Source organism: Ipomoea nil, unplaced genomic scaffold (genome assembly GCF_001879475.1).
Source record: "Ipomoea nil cultivar Tokyo-kokei standard unplaced genomic scaffold, Asagao_1.1 scaffold2280, whole genome shotgun sequence".
NCBI classification, from domain to species: domain Eukaryota; kingdom Viridiplantae; phylum Streptophyta; class Magnoliopsida; order Solanales; family Convolvulaceae; genus Ipomoea; species Ipomoea nil.
The window spans coordinates 4,695,933-4,721,081 of record NW_017618708.1 but is presented as its reverse complement, the minus strand read 5'-3'; the positions used below and the strand labels follow the sequence as shown (position 1 = coordinate 4,721,081).

At 36.6% G+C, this 25,149-nt stretch overlaps 1 protein-coding gene across 1 annotated transcript; it reads right to left on the bottom strand.

Annotated features, from left to right (window-relative positions):
- Positions 1-374: 374 nt before the first annotated feature.
- Positions 375-4,976, bottom strand: LOC109150696 (rsm22-cox11 tandem protein 2, mitochondrial-like). Its single transcript, XM_019298668.1, has 12 exons — positions 4,529-4,976; positions 4,165-4,430; positions 3,949-4,022; positions 3,753-3,847; positions 2,709-2,806; positions 2,489-2,572; positions 2,302-2,382; positions 2,043-2,126; positions 1,864-1,959; positions 1,447-1,526; positions 988-1,076; positions 375-859 (listed from the first exon to the last, which is right to left on the bottom strand). The coding sequence occupies exons 1-12, from the start codon at positions 4,656-4,658 to the stop codon at positions 519-521; spliced, it is 1,518 nt and encodes a 505-aa protein (XP_019154213.1). The 5' UTR covers positions 4,659-4,976; the 3' UTR covers positions 375-518.
- Between the last annotated feature and the right edge of the window lie 20,173 nt (positions 4,977-25,149).

Here is a 25,149-nt window from a genome sequence, read left to right as displayed (position 1 = left end):
AACAACATCGTTTTGATCCAAGATCCACAATGCTATATGGACCTTGATCCACGATATAAATTGCCTTATTCAAGTGCCACAAATAAAAAAATCTCGACAGTAGGGGATTATACAGAGAACTTGCAATGGGCCAAAAATCTGAAATGCAAAATAGTCAGGGCCTTTATGTAATAAAAAAGGAGTATGGTCTAATAGTTCAATTTGGACCTTTTTCCTCAATTTTTATTTGAGTAAATATAAAATAATCAAAAAGTCATACCTCATTACCACCTAACATGTTGCAGATATGAATTTCATTTCCCACCATGTTTGGAAGCTGCAGCTTCGAGTTTCTTTGGTGTGTTTGTAAAGAAAGTGTCATGAGGCTTCTGATGTTTATGTACAAAATTTCTTCATTTCTGTTCATGACCAATATAATATTACATTCAACTGATATGTCACATCCACACATAACTTATAGAAAATTTTATGTAAAAAATTTTTAAAGAATAACAAAATTTTGAAGTTGTCATTGTAGTTCAAAATGGCCACAGGTCTCCCCAAAGGGATCTTCGAGCATGATGATGCAATGTCGGGTTCTTGCTCTTTGTAATAATAATCCGATCAAAAGAACCTTTTGTGCCTTCATGATCGCTTGCTCGACACACGTCCATTTCAATACGTTTGCCCCTGCGGATAGGAGAATAAACGATTCTTCCCCAGCCAGTACCAAGATCTGCAGCGGTGGCGCCTGTTTCTTCCTGTTCATCCTCCAATTCCTCATTATCTGTGACAGTATCTGCCTCTGTATCGTCAGAATTATAGGAAATGATTTCCTCTTCATTTAGGACATCTTCATTTTCTGAAGGGAATTGGTCCTCTGCAATCATATAAAGAGAAGTCAATTAGAAAAAATAATTAAGAGACCATAAAGCTGCTTCTCCAAGACCAAACGAGAGACTCAATACTGATTATTTTTTTATATTAATCAATACTCAAGAAACATACCATAGTCAATCTCAAGATCCTCTGGATTTCTTCTTGCATGTTGTTCCTTCAACGTTTCAAACTTCATACCATCAAGCGGCCAAGTTTCTCTACTTGAAATAAACAATGAGACGATATAAAATGTATCACAAGTTAAATATACTGTGATATAAACATGTAAATATTAACAAAGATGTTTCATCTCAGTAGGGAACATATAAAATCTAAACTTGAGTACTGTGCATCTATCATGAACATTCTGACACAGCTAATTGCCTATAAACCCAAAAATGTCTGTGTACTAAACCAATTGAAGCTGAAATGCAATACAATTCAAAAAACAATATTACGTCGTTTCAACAATTGCAGGACTAGCAGTAATGACAGAAAAATTCAGACTTGAAGTACAAGGCTCCAGATTCTAAAACAGTTCAGATACTATAAATAAACAGAGTAATATACATTTGAACAAGTACTTGCCTCGGTCGTTGTCCTCGTCTAAAAACAACATAAGAAAATTTCTCATCTTCAAATCCACGCAGAGACCCACCATTGGACCGCTATAATAGAGGTAAGCCAAAGAAGTTGAGACAAATTTATAAAAAGACAGAGTAATGTATTCTTCAGAAGGTAAAGGAAAAATGACATGGTAAACAAATACCTGAACATCAAAAGAGAAAGTAAATGAGTAAAAACTTAAACCCTTACAAGTTCAAACTATGCCACTACTAGCATCAAACCAATTTTGACACAACTTCATGTCTGTACAATTTTTTTAATGCTTTCATAAATTATCACCGAGTATTTCTTTTGAAAAGGTTTATAACAGAAGCTAATAGAAAACTCATCAAACAGAGAGAAAGTGAAGACAAGGTGAAACATAGGTTTAAGAAAGACCTTATAGGCACGCTGTGATGTAGTCCTCTCCAACCGTTGAACAAAATGACAATATTTTCCTGATTTTTCCAATGGACAAGGTCCATCATGTGGACACTGAAAATAGCACAACAGGTCAATCAGATTAACCTTCACTCATGTAAAGTTAGGCGAGTGTTGAAAGTACTCCCAAGACTTACAGGAGCTACAATAAATGCACCACCTTTGCGTGTTGTCAAAGCCTTGCAAGATTTGTCAGATGCCTCTTTTAGTTTGCGGCATCTCTAGAGGCATTCATCAGTCAAAATGTAACAAACAGTTTAGAGTGTAATGTAGAAATTTCAATACTACTCCCTCCCCCCACCACCTATTTGGAATGAGAAAAAAAAAAAAAAAACAAAAAAAAAAAAACAAAAAAACAAAAAAAAAAAAAGGAAATAAAAAACAGAATTAGCCTACCCTTCTTTCCATCCATAAAATATGAGATCGAACTTGAGATATGATATTAGATCCTTGTGGTGTTCCTGGTTCAACTAAGACCTGCACCACATTACATAGTTAAAATTAGCATAGCAAGAAAGATTTTAGCATTTATATTCTTTTTTTCCCTTAATCTTTTGACAAGAAATTGATTATGAACAAATACCAGAATATCTCCTGTAAGATCCCAAAGTTGGCGGACAACAGTGATTCTGTCTTTCAAGGATGGTATTTCACCTAGCACATATGACTGCACCCAGAATAATTTTCAATGCCAATTTCCACAAAGCAGAGGTCAACAAAAAGTCAAAATAAATCTGAATGAATCTGAAATTTGATTTCAATGAGATGTTAAACCATAGAAGGATACTAAAGATGTTACTTACAGCAATTACAAGATCATGTTGTCTATTAGACTTCTTAATATTCTGACTTAATGCCTGGAGACTGCTGTAGCTATGAATAAGTGGCAAATTTTTTAGACCTGCAATATTTGTTTTCACTATAAGTGATCAAGCTTAGATCCCTTATGAGCGGTAAAGAAAAGATAGATCATACACACACACACACACACTATAAGTGTGTGAGTTATATTAAGTAAATAAATAAATAACTCTTAAGTGTCTGAGAAGTAGAAGTTAACCCAGACAACTGCAGACAGAGTACTCGATTTAGATTTAACAAGACATCATCTAGAACACATGTAAACTTGATTTTCCAGCTGATTGTTAGTTCACTATATTAAGTTTCTTAGAAGAAGATAGGTTCACTTGAAACATTTACAAATTAGGTTGTTAGATAGTCTAAAATTTTCTTCACACATGATGAGAAACAGGCACATGAGGTAACATCTTTTTATCTGCTTCTTCAAATGTAAGAGGTATACAAAGTGTGTGAGAATGAGAGGTTTTCCTAGACAATTGCAGACAGAATACTCGATTCAGATTTAACAAGTCATCAGCTAGAACACAGGTAAACTTGATTTGCAAGCTGATTGTTTTCACTATATTAAGTTTCTGATATGAGTTTGATGTTTGGTTTCGCGTCACAGGTCTGTGGCTAATGGAAGAAGAAGATGTTGATCTCCCTATGGTGTAAGAAGAGAGGAACGAAAAGACAGGCTGGAGGAAGAGAAAGCTCCCTTTGATTTTATTCAAATTCCAACTTCCTTCAGACTTTGTTATACTATTGCATCTGTAGAAGTTATTATAACCATCTTTTGCATAAGAAATACATGTATGCACGGCTGCATAGCAAGATAATATTTTACTTTACTCAGTTATTGAAAGAGTCGGGAAAGAGAACATCAAATCAGTCCATGTGAGCTGATCACTTATTTGGAGCATAATCATCAAGCCTAAGATACAGTGTCTCTAAGAGTGTCAACTCTTCTGCATCAAATAAACATACCAACATAACACAAATATTACCTCTTGTAAGACCCTGCCCTGCACGTTGCATAGATTGTGATGGCTCTACCAAATTAACCTTCTGCAAGGACCTTGGCCACACTTCTCTCATTGCCCTGAAAAAGCAATCAATTCAGCATTCCCAAGCTAAAATGTTAAGAATTAGAAATAACATCAACAATCAAACTATTACAACAAAAATCCATTATCTTCTCACCAGAATGCAGAACCAGTCCCTGCACCAAAATCCAAAACCTTAGCCGGAGAAAAATCAGGTACTCTTCTCCTAACCTAGAAAATGATAGCAAGTTCACAAAATCACTAACATAACAGTTTGCTCCAGACTGTAAGCTGAAATCCAATCTCACATCAAAATTGATTAATAAATAATAACTTCTTATTATATTTCCATGAAATGTTAGAACTACTTTACCTCACTGAGGACTCTATATAAAGCAGAGTAAACAGCAGGCATACGAGAAGCCACGTAAGCTATAGCCTCATCCTCTTGATACCTGATACCAATATCACCATATGCACTCTGGATCTTCCATCGCTTGGAGCATTCCACGGACTTTAGAGGATCTTCCACAATCTCTTTCGACGTAGTAATTGGGAGCAGCAGATTTGCCTCCTTTATGTGCCTGAATGACTCGGATAACCTCAACACCTTTCTCTTCATATGTGGGTCCTCTTGTTCTGCAACAATAGTGAATTTCAATACTCGAGCTAGCACACACAGACGTGCATTTAAATAGATAACTAAAGGAGAGAGTTTGTGTTTTTTTCTCTTTTACCTTGGATGTATTTTTTGATAGCTTGACGAAGCCTGAGAGGAACTACACGGCAAGCGTCAGATTGCTTTGCGGCCGCACGGAGAGCTTCGGCAGTGAACTTAGGAACTGTTTCTGATAGTCTTGACGCCATTTTCTGGGTGGTATGAACACACCGGAATGGGGGCTTCGCTCAGAGTAGGGTTTAAGGACTGGCTGAGGAAGATTTAAAACAGGCTGACAGGATGTGAATGCCATTAAGAGAGCTTTTTTTTTTTTTTTTATTAGTAACAAGGGTCCCTCGTTGGCCAAATTCAAAACTATCATATATATTTGGAGAAATATAGAAAACAAAAAATAAAAAATCATCCAATTCACCAATATTGAATAATAGATAATAGAATCTTACTTTTCCACTTTTTCTTTATATTATAACCAATCAATGCAATACAAATCCAATTTGTGTATCAAAACGTTTCTTGACTGAAAATATTCTCTATTTTTTTTATAGAGAAATTTAAAAATGAAAATTACGTTTACTTGTACATTTGGAAAACAAAAATAAAGAATAAAAAATTTTATAATTTAAAAAAAAAAAAAGAATTGAAATAACATATTATTAGTCTTTGATAATTGATTATTTGATTCATACCGCTACGTAAGAAAGACAATGAGGCAAGGGACATAACCTCGCATTGCCCCTACACTAGCATGCACCAAGCTATGATAACTAATCCAAAACCAATAACTTCACCTTCATGGGCCTTTATGCATATCTATGGATTGAAACCATTTGGTACTAGACCAAGATGTTTATGATGGTTTAAAGACATAATATGCAATTAGTAAATATTATAGAATAAAGGTCCATGTAAATTATGTTTACTTTGAATCAAATAGAACTTTTTCTATTTTCAAAAAAAAAAAAAAAAAAAAAAAAAAAAGAACTTTTTCTATATTTTTAATTAATGCTTTTGTTTTTGTTTAGCAATTAGAAGGAATTGAGGTCTTTAATATGTAAATTTAACTTTAATTTTATAGACTATTTAAACTCTTGTAACAGCCTTTTTTAGGAGATTTAAAAAAAAAAAAAATCTATATGAATATTTGAGTTGATTTCTTGTATAGTTGTATTCTCTTCTGTCTTCACATGAAATGAGAGATGAGAGAGATATATATATATTCTTTTAGAGCTCTAATTTTAGAACCAACGTTTAAGTTTATAACTCACTGATGATGGGTCCAAAGTTAATTGGGCCGAGGGATTCGAAGTCTAGGAATTAGTTAAGTTCAGAGAGTGGTTGGAGCTTGTGGGCGTTATGGGGATCAAATTAGGACATAAGTTAAGGGGTTGGAGTACAAAGACTTGAGAGATGGGTTCGAAGTGGGACAAGGCATAGAGCTTAGGGGGTTGGGGTGAAAATGCTAGAGAAATGTGGTTTAAAGTGGGAAAAGGCAGACAATTTAAGAAGTTAGGATGTAATATTGAGAGGATGCCAGGATGGGATATAAAATGTGATGGGGTCTAGAATTGAGGACTATGTAAATGATTCAATAGTAAAAAATGTTGCATCAAACTGTAAAATCATTATTTGCAATAATAGTTTAGTTAGTATGGTTTCTGGAGAACAGATAAATGATTCAATAGTAAAAAAAATTAATGACAAGCTAAACATGAGTAATAAAAGACAAAAACATAAGTTCATGCTTGAAAAATTAATGACCTGCTGTTTAGTTTTTTTACCAGATTCAACCAGTTAATATTTATATAAAACATACCTTTACAAATTATTTATCCTAAGCATTTTTTAATTTCATTTTATGATAAGCTTTAAGACCTGCAAAAATAGAGTTATCTCTTATTAAACTTAGCTAATGCACACTATCAATCTATCATAAAATACTCTACTCACACATTTGTAATAAATATAGTATATATTCTTTAATTTATAAGTTTCATGTACTTGAAGTGGGAATTCATGTATATGAATATCAAGAGAATATATAGAAATGTAAAATTTTCAACACTGTAGACAAAGGCTTATACTAACATCTTTCATTACTTTTAAATCTTTTACTGCATTTTAATTTCTTTTTAGTCTTCCATGGTTGCAAGTAAAGGATTAACATTAGGAACATTACCACCTAACTAGTAGTTGTCTCTGTGCGTTGCACGGCCATGATATTATGATGCAATATATAAAGATTGTTATATTAAAGATATAGGACCAATAAGGTTTTAGATGTAATAAATAGACAAAATATAATTTAATGGCGTTCCATAAACAAAACAATTACACATTATAAAATATTTCTTTGTAAATTAATTTCAATTTGACATTTATTTACCAAATAAGCTTTACTACGAAAGTTTATGCGAGAAAATGGTAGAAGGATTATTTTACATACTTTTAATTATAATCTTAATACAAAACATATATAACTAAAATTATTAAGAAATAATAATTTAGCATGATCTTATAAAAGTTAATCATTATTACATTAACTAAAGATACATATATTTGTGAACCATGAATAAAATATACACTATTAATATACTCAATTTACATTATTGCCATAATAAAAGTTTATTATTGTATTTATTTATATTAAAAAATAATACATTTTTAGTAAATTTAAAACTATAGTCCACATAACATAAGTAATTAGACCAATACAGAACTTAAATTTGTAAGTAAAAAAAAAAAAAAAACTGTCCAACAATATATATTTACAATAAGGCTTTTATATATATATATATATATATATATATATATATATATATATATATATATATATATATATATATATATATATATATTAGATTAAAGCCCAAAAAACAACAACATATTCAGGCCCAAAATCGCGACCCAATAGCCTGACCCAAATGAAGAGCTGCGACCCGAACCAAATATATGGAATATAAAAGCCGTAGTTGTCGTCATTTGCAACCCTCGCCTTCTTCCCCTCTCTCTGTACTCCAGCCTTGAAGATATTTGTCCGAATGTGTACACTCCAATTTGTAATCTGTAATCCATGCTTTCCGACCAATTTTTGGTGGTAGAACGCTCAATTTTTGGTTGTAATCCCATTAGCATTCTTCTCCTCTCTCTCTCGCCCTATAATCCCATTTTCAAGATCTTTGTCCGAAACTCTAAAATACAACCTGTAATCTCAGATTGTTTACCCATTTGGCTCTAAATATCTTTATCGCGGTGTTAGAGATAAGTAATTTATCTATCTCAACATCACTCTCCGACATTCTACACTAAATTCGCGAAGAAGAAAACCCTAACAGATAAGTACAGCTGCTTATTTTTTACTTTCTTTTTGTTTATGCTATTTTTTGGTCATTTCATTGCATATTTTGTAATGCATGTTAGTTTAACACTTATCAGTGTTGGAAATGAATTAACAGTTTTGCAGCAGAATGCAATCGGGCAGTTTGTTAAGTTTTTGATGCTTGCTTTGATTTATTAGTTTTCAACTCTTACACTTTGATGTATTTGATTTGTTTTAGTCATATTTAGCATTTGATTCCAATTTTTGCAATCAAAGTGAATTTCTTTTTGAACAGATAGTGTCAATTTGCTGCAATTTGGCTTAACATTTTATTGAACTCGAAATTTAACTGCAATTTCAACATTAATGATGAGACTGATTATTATCAATAAAAAATTTTGATCTTAAACGCATAATCCATCCACAGTACAGTAAAGGAGGGATGACCAGATCAAACAAAAAAAGTGATATATCCACTAAAATCATGATAATAACGAAAATATAATCAATTAGATAATTATACACAAAATTTTTAAAATAAGTACTACAAATACACATCAGAACACTGACTAACTTGCAGAGAAATAAATCCTAAATAAATTTAAAACATGTAATCATACATTAGTAAAATCAATTTCAAAGAAAGATGATGAAATTTTGAATAAATATGCTGATGGCATTGTCATTTACTTACAGTTTGTTTCTCCTGCAGGACGCAAGTCAAAACTAATTGAAGGATTGAAGTTCTTGAATCCGGTATGGTAACTGATCCCTTAAACTTCTTCATGGCTGTTTGCCGTGCATTATCACCTTCTGACTTCGTTGCTTGAAACTGAAAGCCTTTTGTAATTCGGACTTGTATATGCAATTCTATTTACCTCATTACAGGTGTATAGCTTATAAAAGTGAATATTAGCTGGATTAATATGTTTATCATTACAGGTATATCTTAAACCATTCAGTGGGGTAAAAACATTTAAAACTCAGCATATGTGTACTCAACAGTAACACACTCTAAGAAGAAATCTAATTTCCAGGTATGTCTCAATTACATATAAACTAAGCATATAAGCTAGGCATTAGGTACAGATCTTATATATGTTCTTTGGTTGTAATTTGTAACTTAGTTATATTAGTATGTTTTCTTTTATTTTTGGGATCAAACATGCAAAATAGTTAGATATGTTTTCTCAAAAAAGTAACATTTATACTGGAATTAAATACACTCGAATTAAAAAAAAAAAAAAAAAACTATGAATACAGGAATTTAGAAGGTTTTGGTATATGCAATGTCTTCTTTTAATAGAACTGAGCCTAAATAGATTATACAATAGATCATAGAGAATTTGAGTAAAAATCATAACCACAGTAGGTCCAAACTGTGAGTGAACTAATGGCAAGAAGCTTGAATACTCTATAGACTTGCTTCTTGTAGAATGTTTTACACCACATAGTTCTGTGCTTCTTAAGACTATACACAGTAAAAAAAAAAACAAAAAAAAAAACAAATTTTCAAGTTATTTAATGCAGAGTTTATATTTGTAAGTGGTAATAAATTGCTGTTAATTTATTTTTTTCACTGCTTACCTCAACTTTCTATGTCTGTAAATCCTTATGAATGTATTCCAATGCTTCACAGTCATTTTCATCACATTCAGACATCTGTTGCATAGTCATCCCCCGCAATCCTCCAAACTTGAATGTAGGACAACCATTTCCCTGTAAAAAAAAAGTCCTTAGTAAAAGTAGAAATATTGAAACTATAAAAGAAACAATAAAAAGAAAATTACCTTGAGATACTTGGCCTTTAATTCAGATGCTAAAATACCAAGGTCTTTTAGGAATGTTTGCATGAACATAGGTGCCCTATAAAGAAAGAAAAAATTATTTTCTAAAAACAGTTAATTATTTGTAGGTACAGTATAATAAAATTACCTCCATGTCGTGAAAGACACAATCTTTTACTCTTTATCAAATCTGTGTTTTGGCCTCCAGGTACCACTGCCATCATCACTCCATTCCTTCATTGTGTTTCCATTAGTCAAGGGACTTTAAGCCTCATCCTCACCAGTCACCAGTTAGCAAGAAACCTTAGATTCCAAATAAGAATTTTATTATTATTATTATTATTTTTGGTTAAGTTTGAAAATTTGAGATAAAATTCAAAGTCAGATTTAATCAAGAAACTAACCTCATCATTGTCAGTGTCATCTTCTGGCTTTAGAATTTTGGAACTCAAATGTTATTGCCTTCTTGTACGTAGATATCCATATATCTTTACCTTGAATTAAAAGTGGAGCCATTTGTAGATTTTCAGAATCAGAAAATTTGAAAGAAATTTGGATCAGCACAGCAAAATGGGAGAATGGTGGTAGAGAATGAAGAAACGTACCAAGTATTTATAGAGCCAAGTTTAGAAGTTTAAATCCACAAAGCTTACGCATGTTTGCAGATACATTATGATTGTATCTGGGAAGAAGAAACGACACATCTGACAAGCTGAAGAAAATTTGAATTGATATATGTATTTATGTATTTATATGTTATATGTATATATGTAATATATCTCTAGTCTGTATGTATTCGGTAAAGATCTTTACGTATAACCGTATGCTTTGTCAGTAGCATTTAACACATTGATGGCTGAACAGATTCCAAGTTAATTGGGACTCCAAAAGGGTTCTAATTATAGTTTTAGTTTTCAATTCCAACACAAACACAATTATTTATTACATTTATTATAAAATAAATCAGAAAATTTCGTCTCCAAATTAGACATAGTCCAAACGGCAGCGTTTTAACTGGGCGGGAAATTACAGCAATTTCATTGGCCAAAATCTTATGGCTTTATTATATAGTAGGATAAATTCGAACCATTGATGTCAGAATTAAGCAAAGCATTAGCAATATTATCATTGATTTATACTACCACCGATTGCAGTACTTGGTAAATTAATAGCAGTATTAGCATTATCAATGTTGACATCATTATTCAATTCAAGCACAATAGATGAGAAGGCATTATTTGCAAAGAAAAAATTACTACCAATTGCATTACCTGAACCTGCAATATTATTAAAAGTATGATAAAGCAAATAAGTAGGGTTAAAGCTATATGCCTAGTAAAATACTAAAATATAGGGTAGACAAAATCATAGCCAAGAACATTCATAACTTTCATATATGAAAAATTCAACAATACAATAAAGAAATTAAGGATTAGGGTTAAAAAATTGAGGACTAACCTGGAGGGATGAGGCGGCGGCGCGGAGGTTGGAGGGGGCGGCGGGGGCGGCGGCGGCGGCGCGGAGGTTGGAGGGGGCGGCGGGGGCGGAACTGTCGGAGGCGAGGCAGTGTCTTCTCGACTTGGGCACTGGGAGGCGGCGCTGGTTTTGTGTTTTGTGTTTTGTGCTGAAGTGTTTTGGCACTGGGAGGGAGAAATTAGTTTTGGTTTGTATTTTAATTTCTTCTTGAGCACTTAAGTGTCAATAACAAAACAAAGTCAAAATTTATAAAGGAATTATTTTATTTGAGAGGGAGGGAGATTTTTTACAAATTGTGCAAGTCTTGAAAATCAAAATTTAAAGAATAATATATATATATATATATATATATATATATATATATATATATATATATATATATATATATATATCTAAAGTCAAAATTATGTTGACTTTTATTTCTTTTAGAGAATATAACATATATATCTAATATAATAAGCAAAATAACGAAAGTTTTATTTTTATTTTATTATAAGTCTTCATTTTTTTCAAATTAAATAAGTATATTCATGGTTTTATAGGGACCGGGTCCACCATAAATTGGGTATATAGGTACAGAACGGGAGTAAGAAAATTATAGCTTTATTACCCGGGAGTAGAGCCGTCAAAAATGGGATTTACCCGCCAGGTCGACCCGTCCCGTCCCGTCACCACTGAGAAGTGCCTAGATCTTGTCCACATAGACCTCATGGGGCCAACACAAACTGAAAGCATTGGGGGAAAGAAATACATATTTGTGTGTGTAGATGATTTCTCTCGATACAGCTGGGTATACTTTCTGAAAGAAAAGACAGAAGCATTCAAGGCTTTTAAAACTCTGTGTATAAGAGTTCAGAAGGGAAAAAATGAGTCTATAATAAAAGTTCAGAGATTGAGAAGCGATCATGGAAAGGAATTTGAGAACTCACTATATTCAGACTTCTGCTCCGAGCACGGTATATCACATGAGTTCTCAGCCCCTAGAACTGCTCAACAGAATGGAGTAGTGGAAAGAAAGAATCGAACTTTACAAGAAATGGCTAGAGTTATGCTACATGCCTCGCATCTGCCGAAGCAATACACACAGCTTGTCATACCATAAATCGGGTCTATCTTAGACCAGGAACAACCAAAACTCCATATGAGATCTGGAAGGGTAAGAAACCAAATATGAAGTATTTTCATGTGTTTGAGACAAAGTGTTATGTGCTAGCTGATAGAGAACAAAGAGGGAAGTTCGAACCAAAGAGTGATGAGAGCATCTTCCTTGGATACTCTCCAAACAGTCGTGCCTACAGAGTCTACAACAAGAGGACTCAATCTATGATGGAGTTAATAAATGTGGTTATAGATGACAGTCCAGAAGAGTCAGTAGACACAACAGTGACAGATTCAGTGACAGAACTTCCTCTCAGTGATCCAATTGCCACTAATAGCAACAGTCAGCCCAAACCACAGGAATCGTCAGATGAAGATCAAGAAAGTTCGGATCAAGAGACAAACCTCATAAATGATACAAGTAAAGACAAACCCACCAGAACTCAGAAAAACCATCCATCAGATAACATTATTGGAGATCCATCAGATGGGATGAAGACCAAGAGCAGAATAAGAAATAATTTGACAGAAGTATCTGGTCTGCTTGTTATACCTCAAAGATAGAACTCAGAAGTGTTAAAGAAGCCTTACAGGATGATATATGGATCAAGGCAATGCAGGAGGAGCTACATCAGTTTGAGAGGAATCATGTCTGGGATCTAGTTTCAAGACCGGATGGTGTTAACGTAATTGGAACGAAGTGGATTTTTAAAAATAAAACTGATGAAGCAGGGAATATAGCAAGGAACAAAGCTCGGTTAATGGCTCAAGGGTATACTCAGATTGAAGGAATTGACTATGATGAGACTTTTGCTCCTGTAGCTATACTCGAGTCAATTAGGATTTTGTTGGCTGTCGCATGCATTTTGGGATTCACTTTGTTTCAGATGGATGTCAAAACAGCATTTCTGAATGGCTATCTCCATGAAGATATTTATGTGGCTCAACCTAAAGGTTTCGAAGATCCAGATCATCCCTCATATGTCTATAAGCTTCGAAAAGCTCTCTATGGTCTCAAACAAGCCCCACGGGCATGGTATGAATGACTGACACAGTATCTGCTCCAGCATGGGTATAAACGAGGAAGTGTTGACAAAACCCTGTTCGTAAAAACTACTGGAAGTCATGTAACCATTGCCCAAATCTATGTAGATGACATCGTGTTTGGATCAACCTTACAGAAATACACTGACGAGTTAGTAAAAGTGACGAAGGAAGAGTTTGAAATGTCCATGGTTGGTCAACTGACATACTTCCTAGGTCTACAGGTCAAGCAAAGTCCTGAAGGATACTTTATTCCACAAGAGAAGTATGCTAAGAATCTAGTTAAAAAATTTGATCTGGAATCATGTAAATCATCCAGGACACCAATCTCCACCTCCACAAAAGTATCGAAAGATGAAACTGGTGTATCAGTAGATAACACAGTTTATCGCAGCTTGATAGGGAGTCTGTTGTATCTAACAGCCAGTCGACCAGACATAATGTTCAGTGTTGGAATCTGTGCAAGGTATCAATCTGACCCAAAGGAATCACACTTGATAGCTGCAAAACGCATTCTGAAATATGTTAAAGGAACGATGCAGTATGGTCTCTGGTACTCCAAGGACAGTGAACTAAGTCTGGTTGCCTACTGTGATGCTGATTGGGCAGGAAATATTGATGACCGAAAGAGTACTTCCGGGGGATGTTTCTTTGTTGGTAAAAACTTAGTATCATGGCTAAGCAAGAAACAGAATTCAATTTCACTAAGCACTGCAGAGGCAGAATACATAGCTGCAGGAGGATGTTGTACTCAGTTGGTTTGGATGAAACAGATGTTCCTAGATTATGGTCTCACTCAAGGGATAATGACACTCTATTGTGACAATGTCAGTGCTATTAATATTTCCAAGAATCCAGTTCAACATTCCAGAACAACGCATATTGACATCAGGCATCATTACATCAGAGACTTGGTTGAATCCAAGGAAATTGAATTGAAATAAATTCAAACTGACAAACAACTGGCGGATATTCTAACTAAGCCACTAGACGCCAATCATTTTGAAATTCTCAGGTCTGTTCTGGGAATTTGTAGAATTGACTAATTAAAGCAGTTGGTCAATCAGAGAGGAGTGGTGTACACGGGTCAGTATTATGATTTGACTTTTTGAAGACTCCTCTCTATTTTAGTTAAGTGGTGTTATTTTGGCCTTAATGATATCTCAAAAAGATTTTAATCTTTTTTCAAAATTCAAATGTCCTTGGGTTCCGTTTCCTTCCTAAAAAGAAGCTGTACCGTTGTGTCAATCAATCGCGTCTGCATGATATTTGACAAGCCGCATTGATTAGGGTTCTTCACCCTTTAGTCTATTTGATACCGGGCCACGAAGAGAACAGGCTTTCAATCATCTCAGCACTCAAACCCTTTCTCTCTCAGCTTATCTGCTCTCAGAATTGTATTTCTCTCCTCTCACAAAAATTTCTCCAATGGCGGACCCGGTAAGAAATATCATCATCAATCTCGGAAGCAAGACACATTCTCCGGAGGTGGCCCTTAAGCACATTCAGACGCTATTGCAGTTCGCTATGAAGAAGAAGCTCAAACTTGATCCTCTGCTTCGCGACGAGATTTTAGTAACTGTGATGACCTATTACCCAGAGTTTTATGCAGAATGGTCTGAAGATGATGCGACTGAACTGCTTATGATGGTTTCTGAAGCCAGTGATGAAGTTTCTCCAGTATATATTCCCGAACCCTCGGATGAAAATCGGGACGAGGCATTCCTTCAATACTTTGCACATCGAGCCCTAGAATTGGTTGAGGTCTCTCGACGGCAAGCGGAGGCGCACCCTCTGTATCTCGAAGCTGCTCAGAAAGAGGCAAAACACAGACAGGAGATCCTCCGAAACAGGTCAAACAATTCTGAAACTCCTATTGAAATTTCACCAGATAAACCTGATGTTTCTGCTACCCCATCTTGTGTGCATGTTATTTCTGAAAATTTAACTACTTTGGATTCCGAGAATCCCCTGTGAATGTTGATTCTACATCTCTGCCTGTGAGTGAGTCTGTTGGTGTGAAAACTGATGTCTTGCATGTGTCTGATGAGAAAGAAAAGTCCTCTGATGAGCCAAATAAATTGAGTTTAGTTGTTTATGCTTCTGATAATGTTGCTCTGCCTCCGGCTGAAATTGCTGATGACCCTAAGGAAGTCTGTTCTGTCGTTGACACTCCTGTCTTACCTGCTAATGTTGAATCTGTTGATCTATCAAGCCCCCACAAGTATGAGAAAACAGGTGGAATCCCAGTCTATACTGCCACATCATTAGGCGAAAGTTTGGAACATGTGAGACATTTTGCTGGTCTACCATCTGCTTCAATCCCTCAACCGTATCAAGTGATTCACCCTTCCGAATCTTCCAGTGAAGATGATAAAATACTGGCTGAAGTGTAGGGATCTCAAGCACCTCCATCTGATATTCCAACTATCGAGGCCACTGCTCATCCTGACTCCACGACTTTCAAAATTCGTGAAATTTCGAATATTATTGGGAGCTCATCTGCCAATGTTTCTGATTCCAGTCACTATGTGACTCCTGTTCAATCCCCATCCAAAGAACCAAGAAGGTATAAAAGGAAGAATGTTCCAGTAAAGGTTGTTGTTGAGACTGGTGATGACAGTGCTGATGTGGATCAGCCTGAGAAGAAAAGGAAGTCGAGTGAGGGTGTTAAGCCGGAAGAAAATCCGCCTATTCAACAAGTGTTCAAGACTCTGCGATCGTCTGTTAAGCAAAAGGGGCCTGCTGTTCAAACCACTTCTGTACCTGTACCATCTGTCAAAAAAGGGAAGCCATCCACACGATCAAGAGGACGAAGCATTACTCCTGAGGTTCAACATGTCGAAGAAACTGATCCATCTGTTTACAGGCCTCAGTTTGTTTATCCTGCTGCTCAGACCAAATGGTCTACCATGGTTAGAAGGGATCGTATTGTTCAACGATCCGTGGATGAGAACCAGCTGAATTCTGTATGTGACATTTTACCTTTGCTGAATGAAGTCGGATTGTTGAAAACTGTCACGAACATCTGCCCATACTCTAAGCTTCTCACGTATGAATTCTATTGTAATCTCAATGACGAGATTGACATCCTATCTGGGCCACGACCGATGCAGATTTTCATTAGAGGAAGGTGGTACGTTTTTGGACCGGACATGATCAATGAATACTATGGTTTGACTGCTGTGCAAGAAGACCCTGTCACTGACTGGAACTTGGTGGCCAGAACTCTTACTGGTGGACAGACAAAATCATGGCCTACAGGAGATAAGGACTATCTGCAGAGCTCGCATCTCACATCCAGATATGTGATTCTACATCGGCTGGCCCTTCACAATTGGCTCCCATCAGCCCATTTCCACACTGTTGGCAAGTTACTGGCAGGCTTCTTATTTTGCATTGGAACGAAGATGCCAATTGATATGGGAAAATGGATTTACTATCACATTCTTACCTTAATTCATCCACGGGAACAGAAGGTAAGATTACCCTTCCCATATCTGATTTTTGGCATTCTTACCACTCAGGGTCTTGAGCCTATGCCCAGTGGGTGATCAGTCCAACACTGCTCTATACTGTTGATAAACGTTTGCTGACTGGAGATCACATTCGGGATGTTGTTCCTGTGTCTGCCCCATCCAATTCTGAACCTGATGCTGTGTCTGATGACTCTCCTCATGCTAAGGATGTTCAGCTTTCCATACAGTTGAAGGCAAGGGTCGTTGATCTTGAGACAGTACATGGCATTATTGCAAAGCAACTGACAGGGGCCCGTACTGAGCTAGCAACCGTTCTACTTCGTTTAAACCTATCAGAATCTGCTGCTGCTGCTGATCTTGCGAAGTCTGACAGTGACACTCCCTCCAATGCTTGACCTTTGGCTATCATTGGCAAAAAGGGGGAGTAGTATGAACTCAGGGGGAGTTTTTGTGTTTGAGTACCTTCTGGCCCTAGCTGGGCGTTGTTTTTGACGACACCATTTCTTGCTTTTGATCATAAACTGTTTTGGATCTTATGTTTTTATTTTTGTTCTATGTAATCAGATCAGACTCATGGGTTGCTTCTTTATAATAACCTATCTTAGATCTTTATGTTTTGTCTATCTATATAGTCGAGTTGTTTTGCCAAATAATAGCCAAAGGGGGAGTTTGTTAGTGTTTTTAAATGTTAAAAAACCCCATATTATAATTGGCAATATTATTATGGCATAATAAGATAGGTTTAGAGTTTTTCCGTCCAGCTCTACAGACGACTGATCAATCAGAAGCAACAACAGAAGGACTGACACTAAAGATTTGATTTAGGAAGCTGATTTCTAAAAGTCTTACGCGGTATTATCAGACAAGTTTGGAAAGAAGATCAGCGTATATTTTCAAGAAAGGTATGGACCTAATCTTCTGAGATTACATTCCTCTTTTATAGTCCTAATTTCTACAATCAAAGTCTTTTATGGAGAGAGTTTATTGAAGAATCTATAAGTACCCGTACTCGAAGAGATTTAGGGTTACGCCGAATATATGAAGAAACACTCCCCATCTGCTATATGAGATTAGATCTTTGATTGTCATGTATCTTCTCAATACAATATGTTCATGGTGATTAAGATGATGAACTTGAGAAGAATCACCGCTGCTTAAACGAAAGGACACTGTGATCACACTGTTGTGGGAACAACTATAAAGAGTGTCATTGAAGTGGACTGCATCAGAGTGGGCTCTCCAAGTGAAGGGATTTCATTGGACTTCTGTATGCATGGCTCTCCATCTTCAACAATCCACTAAACCTGTGTAGACTGGGTATGTACCTTGTGTGGTGCACTTGGGTAAGATTGTTGTATATCTACCTTTGTACATTGGATTATGATTTAGTGGATTGGACGCCTATGTGATCGTCCCCCAGACATAGATACACACTGTATCGAACTGGGTAAATATTCTGTGTCGTTGGGTGTGTTCTCTTATCTTTCTGTTACATCTTCTCCACTATTTATTATTACTGACTGACTTCGTAACTGAATCAATCAGTAATCTCTGACAGTTGATTAATTCTATTAATCTATCTAAAAAGAGAATATGCAAAATTACAGTTAAGAAAAGATAGATCATACACACACACACACTGTAAGTGTGTGAGTTATATTAATTAAATAAATAAATAATTCTTAAGTGTCTGAGAAGTTGAAGTTAACCCAGACAACTGTAGACAGAGTACTCGATTTAGATTTAACAAGACATCATCTAGATCACATGTAAACTTGATTTGCGATGCCAAATAGAATTAATGCGATTAAAAGAATATTAATGAATTTAAAGCAAAGGGAAATTCCAATTGAGAGAAGACTAGGGATTTGGGGTTCACCTATTAGATAATTAATTAACTCTCCTACGTATTAATTCTTATGACTATAGTGATGATTGCTTCAAATATATCCTAATACTCCGTCGAGCTACTAGGTTGTATCCAATTAACTGTGATCATCTGTCGATATCTCACCAACATTAATTAAACCCATTAAACAACAATCAAATATCACCACAAATACCTAAAGCTATGTCTAGTTTAGGTCAATTGTGTTTATCTTACGAGTTCTAGGTTCATAATTCACCTGTCAGTTCTTCTTATAAACTTTAATATTAGAATTATGCAATGGTCAGTCACACAGTCCACAATTAATCGCGTCACAGGTTTGTGGCTAATGGAGAAGAAGATGTTGATCTCCCTATGGTGTAAGAAGAGAGGAACGAAAAGACATGCTGGAGGAAGAGAAAGCTCCCTTTGATTTTATTCAAATTCCAACTTCCTTCAGACTTTGTTATACTATTGCATCTATAGAAGTTATTATAACCATCTTTTGCATAAGAAATACATGTATGCACGGCTGCATAGCAAGATAATATTTTACTTTACTCAGTTATTGAAAGAGTCGGGAAGGAGCACATCAAATCAGTCCATGTGAGCTGATAACTTATTTGGAGCATAATCATCAAGCCTAAGATACAGTGTCTCTAAGAGTGTCAACTCTTCTGCATCAAATAAACAATTAAACATGCATTTTGCATACATATATTAAAAACTTATACTCTAGAATCCAATCCATCAATACTATGACAGGCAATGGAGTTAGTATTGGTTCAAAGAAGTAGAATCAATCACATTTCTTTTCTTCAAATTTACACATTGCATTAATTAAGAAAAAATCAAATAAACAAACAAACAAATTAATGACATATATTTACTAATTTATTAATAAATTAAATGTCAATAATTCAATATTGTATGACAAATTGGGAGTATATATATATATACCGACAGTAAATAATAAATATATACTTCATACACTGACAGTAAAATACTGGCAAATATACGCTGGCAGTAAATAACTAAATATATGCTTCATACACCGAAAAATTTACACTGTAAAAATCATACACTGGACTACTAAATACCTGGTGCCTGATTGGCTGGTGGCCGTGGTGGGTGGTGGGCGGTGGCTTTGCTGGTGACGAGCTAACGAGGACGGACGTGGATCGGAGATGGGTTGTGCTGGTCGTGGTCGGTTGAGGCAGTGAGCGACCGAGGGGCCGGGAGGGTGTAAGGCGGAATAGAGTGAGAAATAAAATAAAAGTTCTAAAACTGATTTTGTGTGGGGTAAATTTAGGGATTTAGGGTTTTGTCAATAACGATCTTTTTTTTTTTTTTTTTTTTTTTTTTTTTTTTTTTTTCAATTAGGCATTAGGGGAGGCAAATTAGTGTGTGGCAAATTATTGTGTGGTCCATGGTCCACACAATGTTATGTGGATCATAATAAAAATTATATTTTAATATACTAAATCTACATTATTTTTATATTGTATGTACATTATATAATATAATGTACACTGAGTAAAAATATAATGTACATTTCATGTGTACAATGTATATTATTTTTGTACTGAATGTATATTATTTTACACTATACAAAATATGGTCCATACAACTTGTGTGGACCATGGTCCACACAATAATGATTTATTAGGGGACTAGCGAGCTAACTTGTGGGGCCAAAAATTCTACTAATAAAACAGGCTTTTAAAATTCAGAGTTCACCATCCTCTCTTTCGCAAATTATGCTGTGGAAACGTGTTCACCATGCTTGGTGAACACGGTCCCAAACGGCATCATTTTTATTGAATTTTTTTTTTTAGTTAATGTGCTATTAATAGAATTTGCATTCTATGTTCAGATTATGAATTTACATATATTAAATTATGAATTTTCTGTTATGAGATTATGAATTTACAGTTATGTAATTATGAATTTTCTGTACATTCATAATCTCATGACAGAAAATTCATAATTTCATAACAGAAAAATCATAATATCATAAAAGAAAAACATTTATTAAATTATGAATTTTCTGTTATGAGATTATGAATTTACAGTTATGTAATTATGAATTTTCTGTACATTCATAATCTCATAACAGAAAATTCATAATCTCATAACAGAAAATTCACAATTTCATAACAGAAAATTTATAATCTCATAAAAGAAAATTCATAATTTCATAATTGCACATTCATAAATCCATGCCTGCACATTCATCATTTATGAGTGTTGAAGAAACTTGCGGGAAGAGGAAGTGAAACCGCAAAATGTGAGTACGAAGAAGAAAATTCGCGTTGTTAATTTTAAAAAAAATGATTGGTGGAAGATAACGGTGCCCGTAGGCACCGTTACCGTTTAGGACCGTGTTCACCATGGATGGTGAACACGGTTCCATGGCATAATGATTGCCTCTCTTTGTGGTGGTGGCAATTATTATGCCGTGTAACTGTGTCAAAAAGGTGGACACAGTTCTATGTTCATAATTATAAAACTCTATGTTCATAATTGTTGAACTTCATATTCACAATTATTGAACTATATATTCACAATTACAATCTCTATGTTTCTAATTATAGAATTATATGTTCATAATTATAGAACTCTATGTTCATAATTTTTGAACTCTATATTCACAATTTTGATTGTTCATGCTCCGGTTGGGGCCATTATTGGCTGCTACAAACTTACCTTCATGTGTTCAGACTACCACTCCATAAAAATCTCTCTGTGTTTCTGGGTAGAGAACCGCGTCCACGTTGATGGTGAGTGAACCGATGGGAGTTCGTTGTTCTGGCATTGTTGGTGTGACCTGTTAGACTATGTTATTATTTATGTTATGTTATCTATTATGTATTGTGTAGCATAGAATAAATGTCCTAGTCTATAACCTATTAGTTAGGTCTCTCTCTTGAGAGTATATTTGTATTCCTGATTCTGTTATTCAATAATCAATCGCTTCCACTCTCATCTGGTATCAGTTAGCCAGTCATAATCCCCCTCCCACCCTTCTTTCTACCTTCCCGTCGATCATGTCTCACGGCAGTTCCAAACGCACCCTCACGGCAACAACCATCTCCTCCCCGAACACCGGCTACAACACCCTCACGAGCGCACACCATTTTGTGTCGCTAAAATTAACGCATCGGAATTACTTGTATTGGCGAACGCAGGTCATACCATTCTTACGAGGCCAAGGAATCCTCGGTTTTGTAGATGGCACGCGGCCATGCCCGTCACCGCAGCTGGAGATCACCGGCGACAATCCGGACGATGCATCATCCTCCACCGAAAATTCGGCATATGGCGTGTCGGTGCAGCAAGACGCCTCCAGCCTCTCCTTGCTGATTTCCTCCCTCTCGGAGGAGGTTATGTACCTTGCCCTGGGCCAGGCGACATCACGCGGCGTATGGATGGCGACGGAGACAGCTCTCGGATCGGCGACGCAGGTTCGAAGCCTTAATCTGCTTGGGCATATTCAAACTCTGCGTCAAGGTGATAGTTCCACGGAGGAGTACCTGGTCCGTGCGCAACATTTGGTCGAGGACCTTGCGCTGGCCGGACGTACCTTGACGCCAACAGAGCAAAATCTTTATGTTTTCCGGGGGTTGCGACCGGAATTCCGGGCAATCGCTTCCTCCCTGGCAATCACCGGCTGACCGGTGTCCATTCCTCAGCTTGCAGATTACCTCCAGGCGCAACAGTTTATACATGCTAAAGATCTCCCGACCTACCAACCGGCAACGCAGAATGGTGGTCCAGCAGCGTTGTACGCGGGTCGAGGCAGACGCCAACACGGAGACGGGGGCCGGCAGTCCCGTGGTGGAGGAGGACGCGGTGGCAATCAACGCGGTGGTCGCGGAGGATGTGGCCGGAATGGCGGGTTGCGCTGCCAAATCTGTCGCTCACAGGGACATTCTGCCGCCTTTTGTTACCGGCGGTACACGGAGCCGCCGCCGTCGCAGGCTCATGTGGCCGTTGCAGGAGATGGATTGGCATAGCCACCGGCGGTCAGTACATGGCTACCGGACACCGGCGCATCGACGCATGCCACCCCCGATTCCGGTGTGATCATCAATCCCGAGGACTACCACGGAGATGACGTTCTACGAGTGGGTAATGGCACAGGTTTGGCGATCTCGCGTGTGGGTCATGCAGTAATTCCTACGGTCAAAATATCGTTAAAAATGTCTAATATTTTACACGTTCCTAAATTATCAGTGTCTTTATTCTCTGTTAATCGGTTTACCCGGGACAATAATTGTTAGTTTGAATTTCACCCCTCCTATTTTGTTGTGAAGGACTGCACCACTCAGGCGGTACTTCTTAAAGGTCCGAGCTCGGGAGGTCTTTATTCGCTGTCCTTACCAAATAATCACTATGCGTTCATCTCTGCTCGTGCCTCTTCTGCAGTTTGGCACCAGCGTCTCGGTCACCCACACAGTCAAGCTCTGCGTCGTGTCTTACAAGATTGTCCGGTCGAGCCCAATAAAAATGTAACACCTAAATTATGTACCCCGTGCCAACTTGGAAAATCAGCACGTTTTCCTTTAGATAGGGTAGTTACATCAAGTCATAATGTACTCGACCTTATTTTTACTGACAAATGGGGTCCTGCACCAGTCATTTCAGCGGATGGGTCCCGCTACTTTGTAGATGATAGTACCCGCTACTGTTTGTATTATCCTCTACGCCTAAAAATGGACATATATAAAATCTTTGATCTTTTCCGGGCGATGGTAGAACGAACGTTTTCACGTTCTATCAAGTCCATTCAGTCTGATTTGGGGGGGGGGGGGATACCAAAAGTTGCATAAATTATTTTCCACGTTAGGAATCGTACACCGGCAGTCGTGTGCTTACACACACGAACAAAATGACCTGTTGAGGAGCACTAGGGTTGCTCAAGCGCGTACTTCGCTACATTAAGGGCACTCTTGACTACGGCCTCCGCATTTCGCCGTCTGTGTCATTTGACATCCATGCTTACTCAGATTCAGACTGGGCCGGGTGTCCGGTTGACCGGAAGTCCACCAGTGGCTATGCTGTGTTTTTGGGGTCCAATCTAGTCTCTTGGGTTTCGAGGAAGCAACGTACAGTGGCCCGGTCATCAACTGAAGCCGAGTACAAAGGCTTGGCCGATGTGTGCGCCGAAGTCACCTGGATAGTATCTTTGTTACGGGAGCTGCGCTTATGTTCTTCTACGCCACCAGCACTGTGGTGCGACAATCTTGGGGCCACATATCTCTGTGCGAATCCCGTGTTCCACGCTCGCACCAAGCACGTTGACGTTGACTATCATTTTGTCCGAGATAAGATCTCCTCTGGTGAGTTCCAGGTTCATTTTGTTTCGACTAAGGATCAGCTAGCAGATATCTTCACCAAACCGCTTCCGGCTGCGCGATTTGGAGCTCTTCGTAGCAAGCTCAATGTGGTGTGCCACCAGCCTTGTGCTTGAGGGGGAGTGTTAAACTATGTTATTATTTATGTTATGTTATCTATTATGTATTGTGTAGCATAGAATAAATGTCCTAGTCTATAGCCTATTAGTTAGGTCTCTCTCTTGAGAGTATATTTGTATTCCTGATTCTGTTATTCAATAATCAATCGCTTCCACTCTCATCCGCCCCACCTCCAAATTGGATTCCACTGTCGTGCCATTCCATTACCAAACTTGAGGCCGTTCTTTTCGCGGCAAATTATATCATGGATCAGGGTGCACAATGCATTGTGCTCTCGGTCCAAAACGCCGTCGTTTTGTTCATATTCATTAACGATTTTATTTTATTTTTTTGAAAATTTTATTTCCCGTTTCTGCTGTTAACTTCTAAAAAAAAAATAAAAATCCATGTTTCGTATGTACAGAATTGTATAGTAGAGTACACATAAATTCCTAACATAATACACATAATCATAAGTCTAGGAAAGAGCAATTCTGTATACTGAGGTACATAATTTAAATTAAAAAATGCACAGAATTGTATATTTGAATACACATAAACACTTAACATAATATACACAAACTCTTAACATAATACACGAAAATTCTTAACATAATACACATAAACACAAGTGTTTAAAAAAACAATACAAAAAAAAAACTGTAATGAGATTGGACGGACGGAACCGTGTTCGTCGCGTCATATCCTCACCAACTTAACCAAAATTGTAATGGGATTGTCTTTGCACTGCTTCCACGCAAATTATGCCTTGGACCCGTGTCCACAATGCATTGTGGACACGAGTTCAAAACGACGTCGTTTTCAGGGAAAACGCGTCATTCCAGTTTAAAAAAAATTGATTTTGTCTCATCGTTAACGCCGTTAACGGCGTTATTCGTTTGTGGGATTATGAATGTACAGTTATGACGTTATGAATGTACAATTATGTAATTATGAATGTATAATTATGGAATTATGGAATTATGAACACAGAGCTCTGACATTATGAACTTACAATTATGAACATATAGTGATAAAATTATGAACATAGAGTTCTAAAATTGTGAACATAGAGCTTCGAAAATTATGAATGTAAGGTTATGGAGTTATGAATGTACAGTTATGGGACTATGAATGTACAGTTATGGAATTA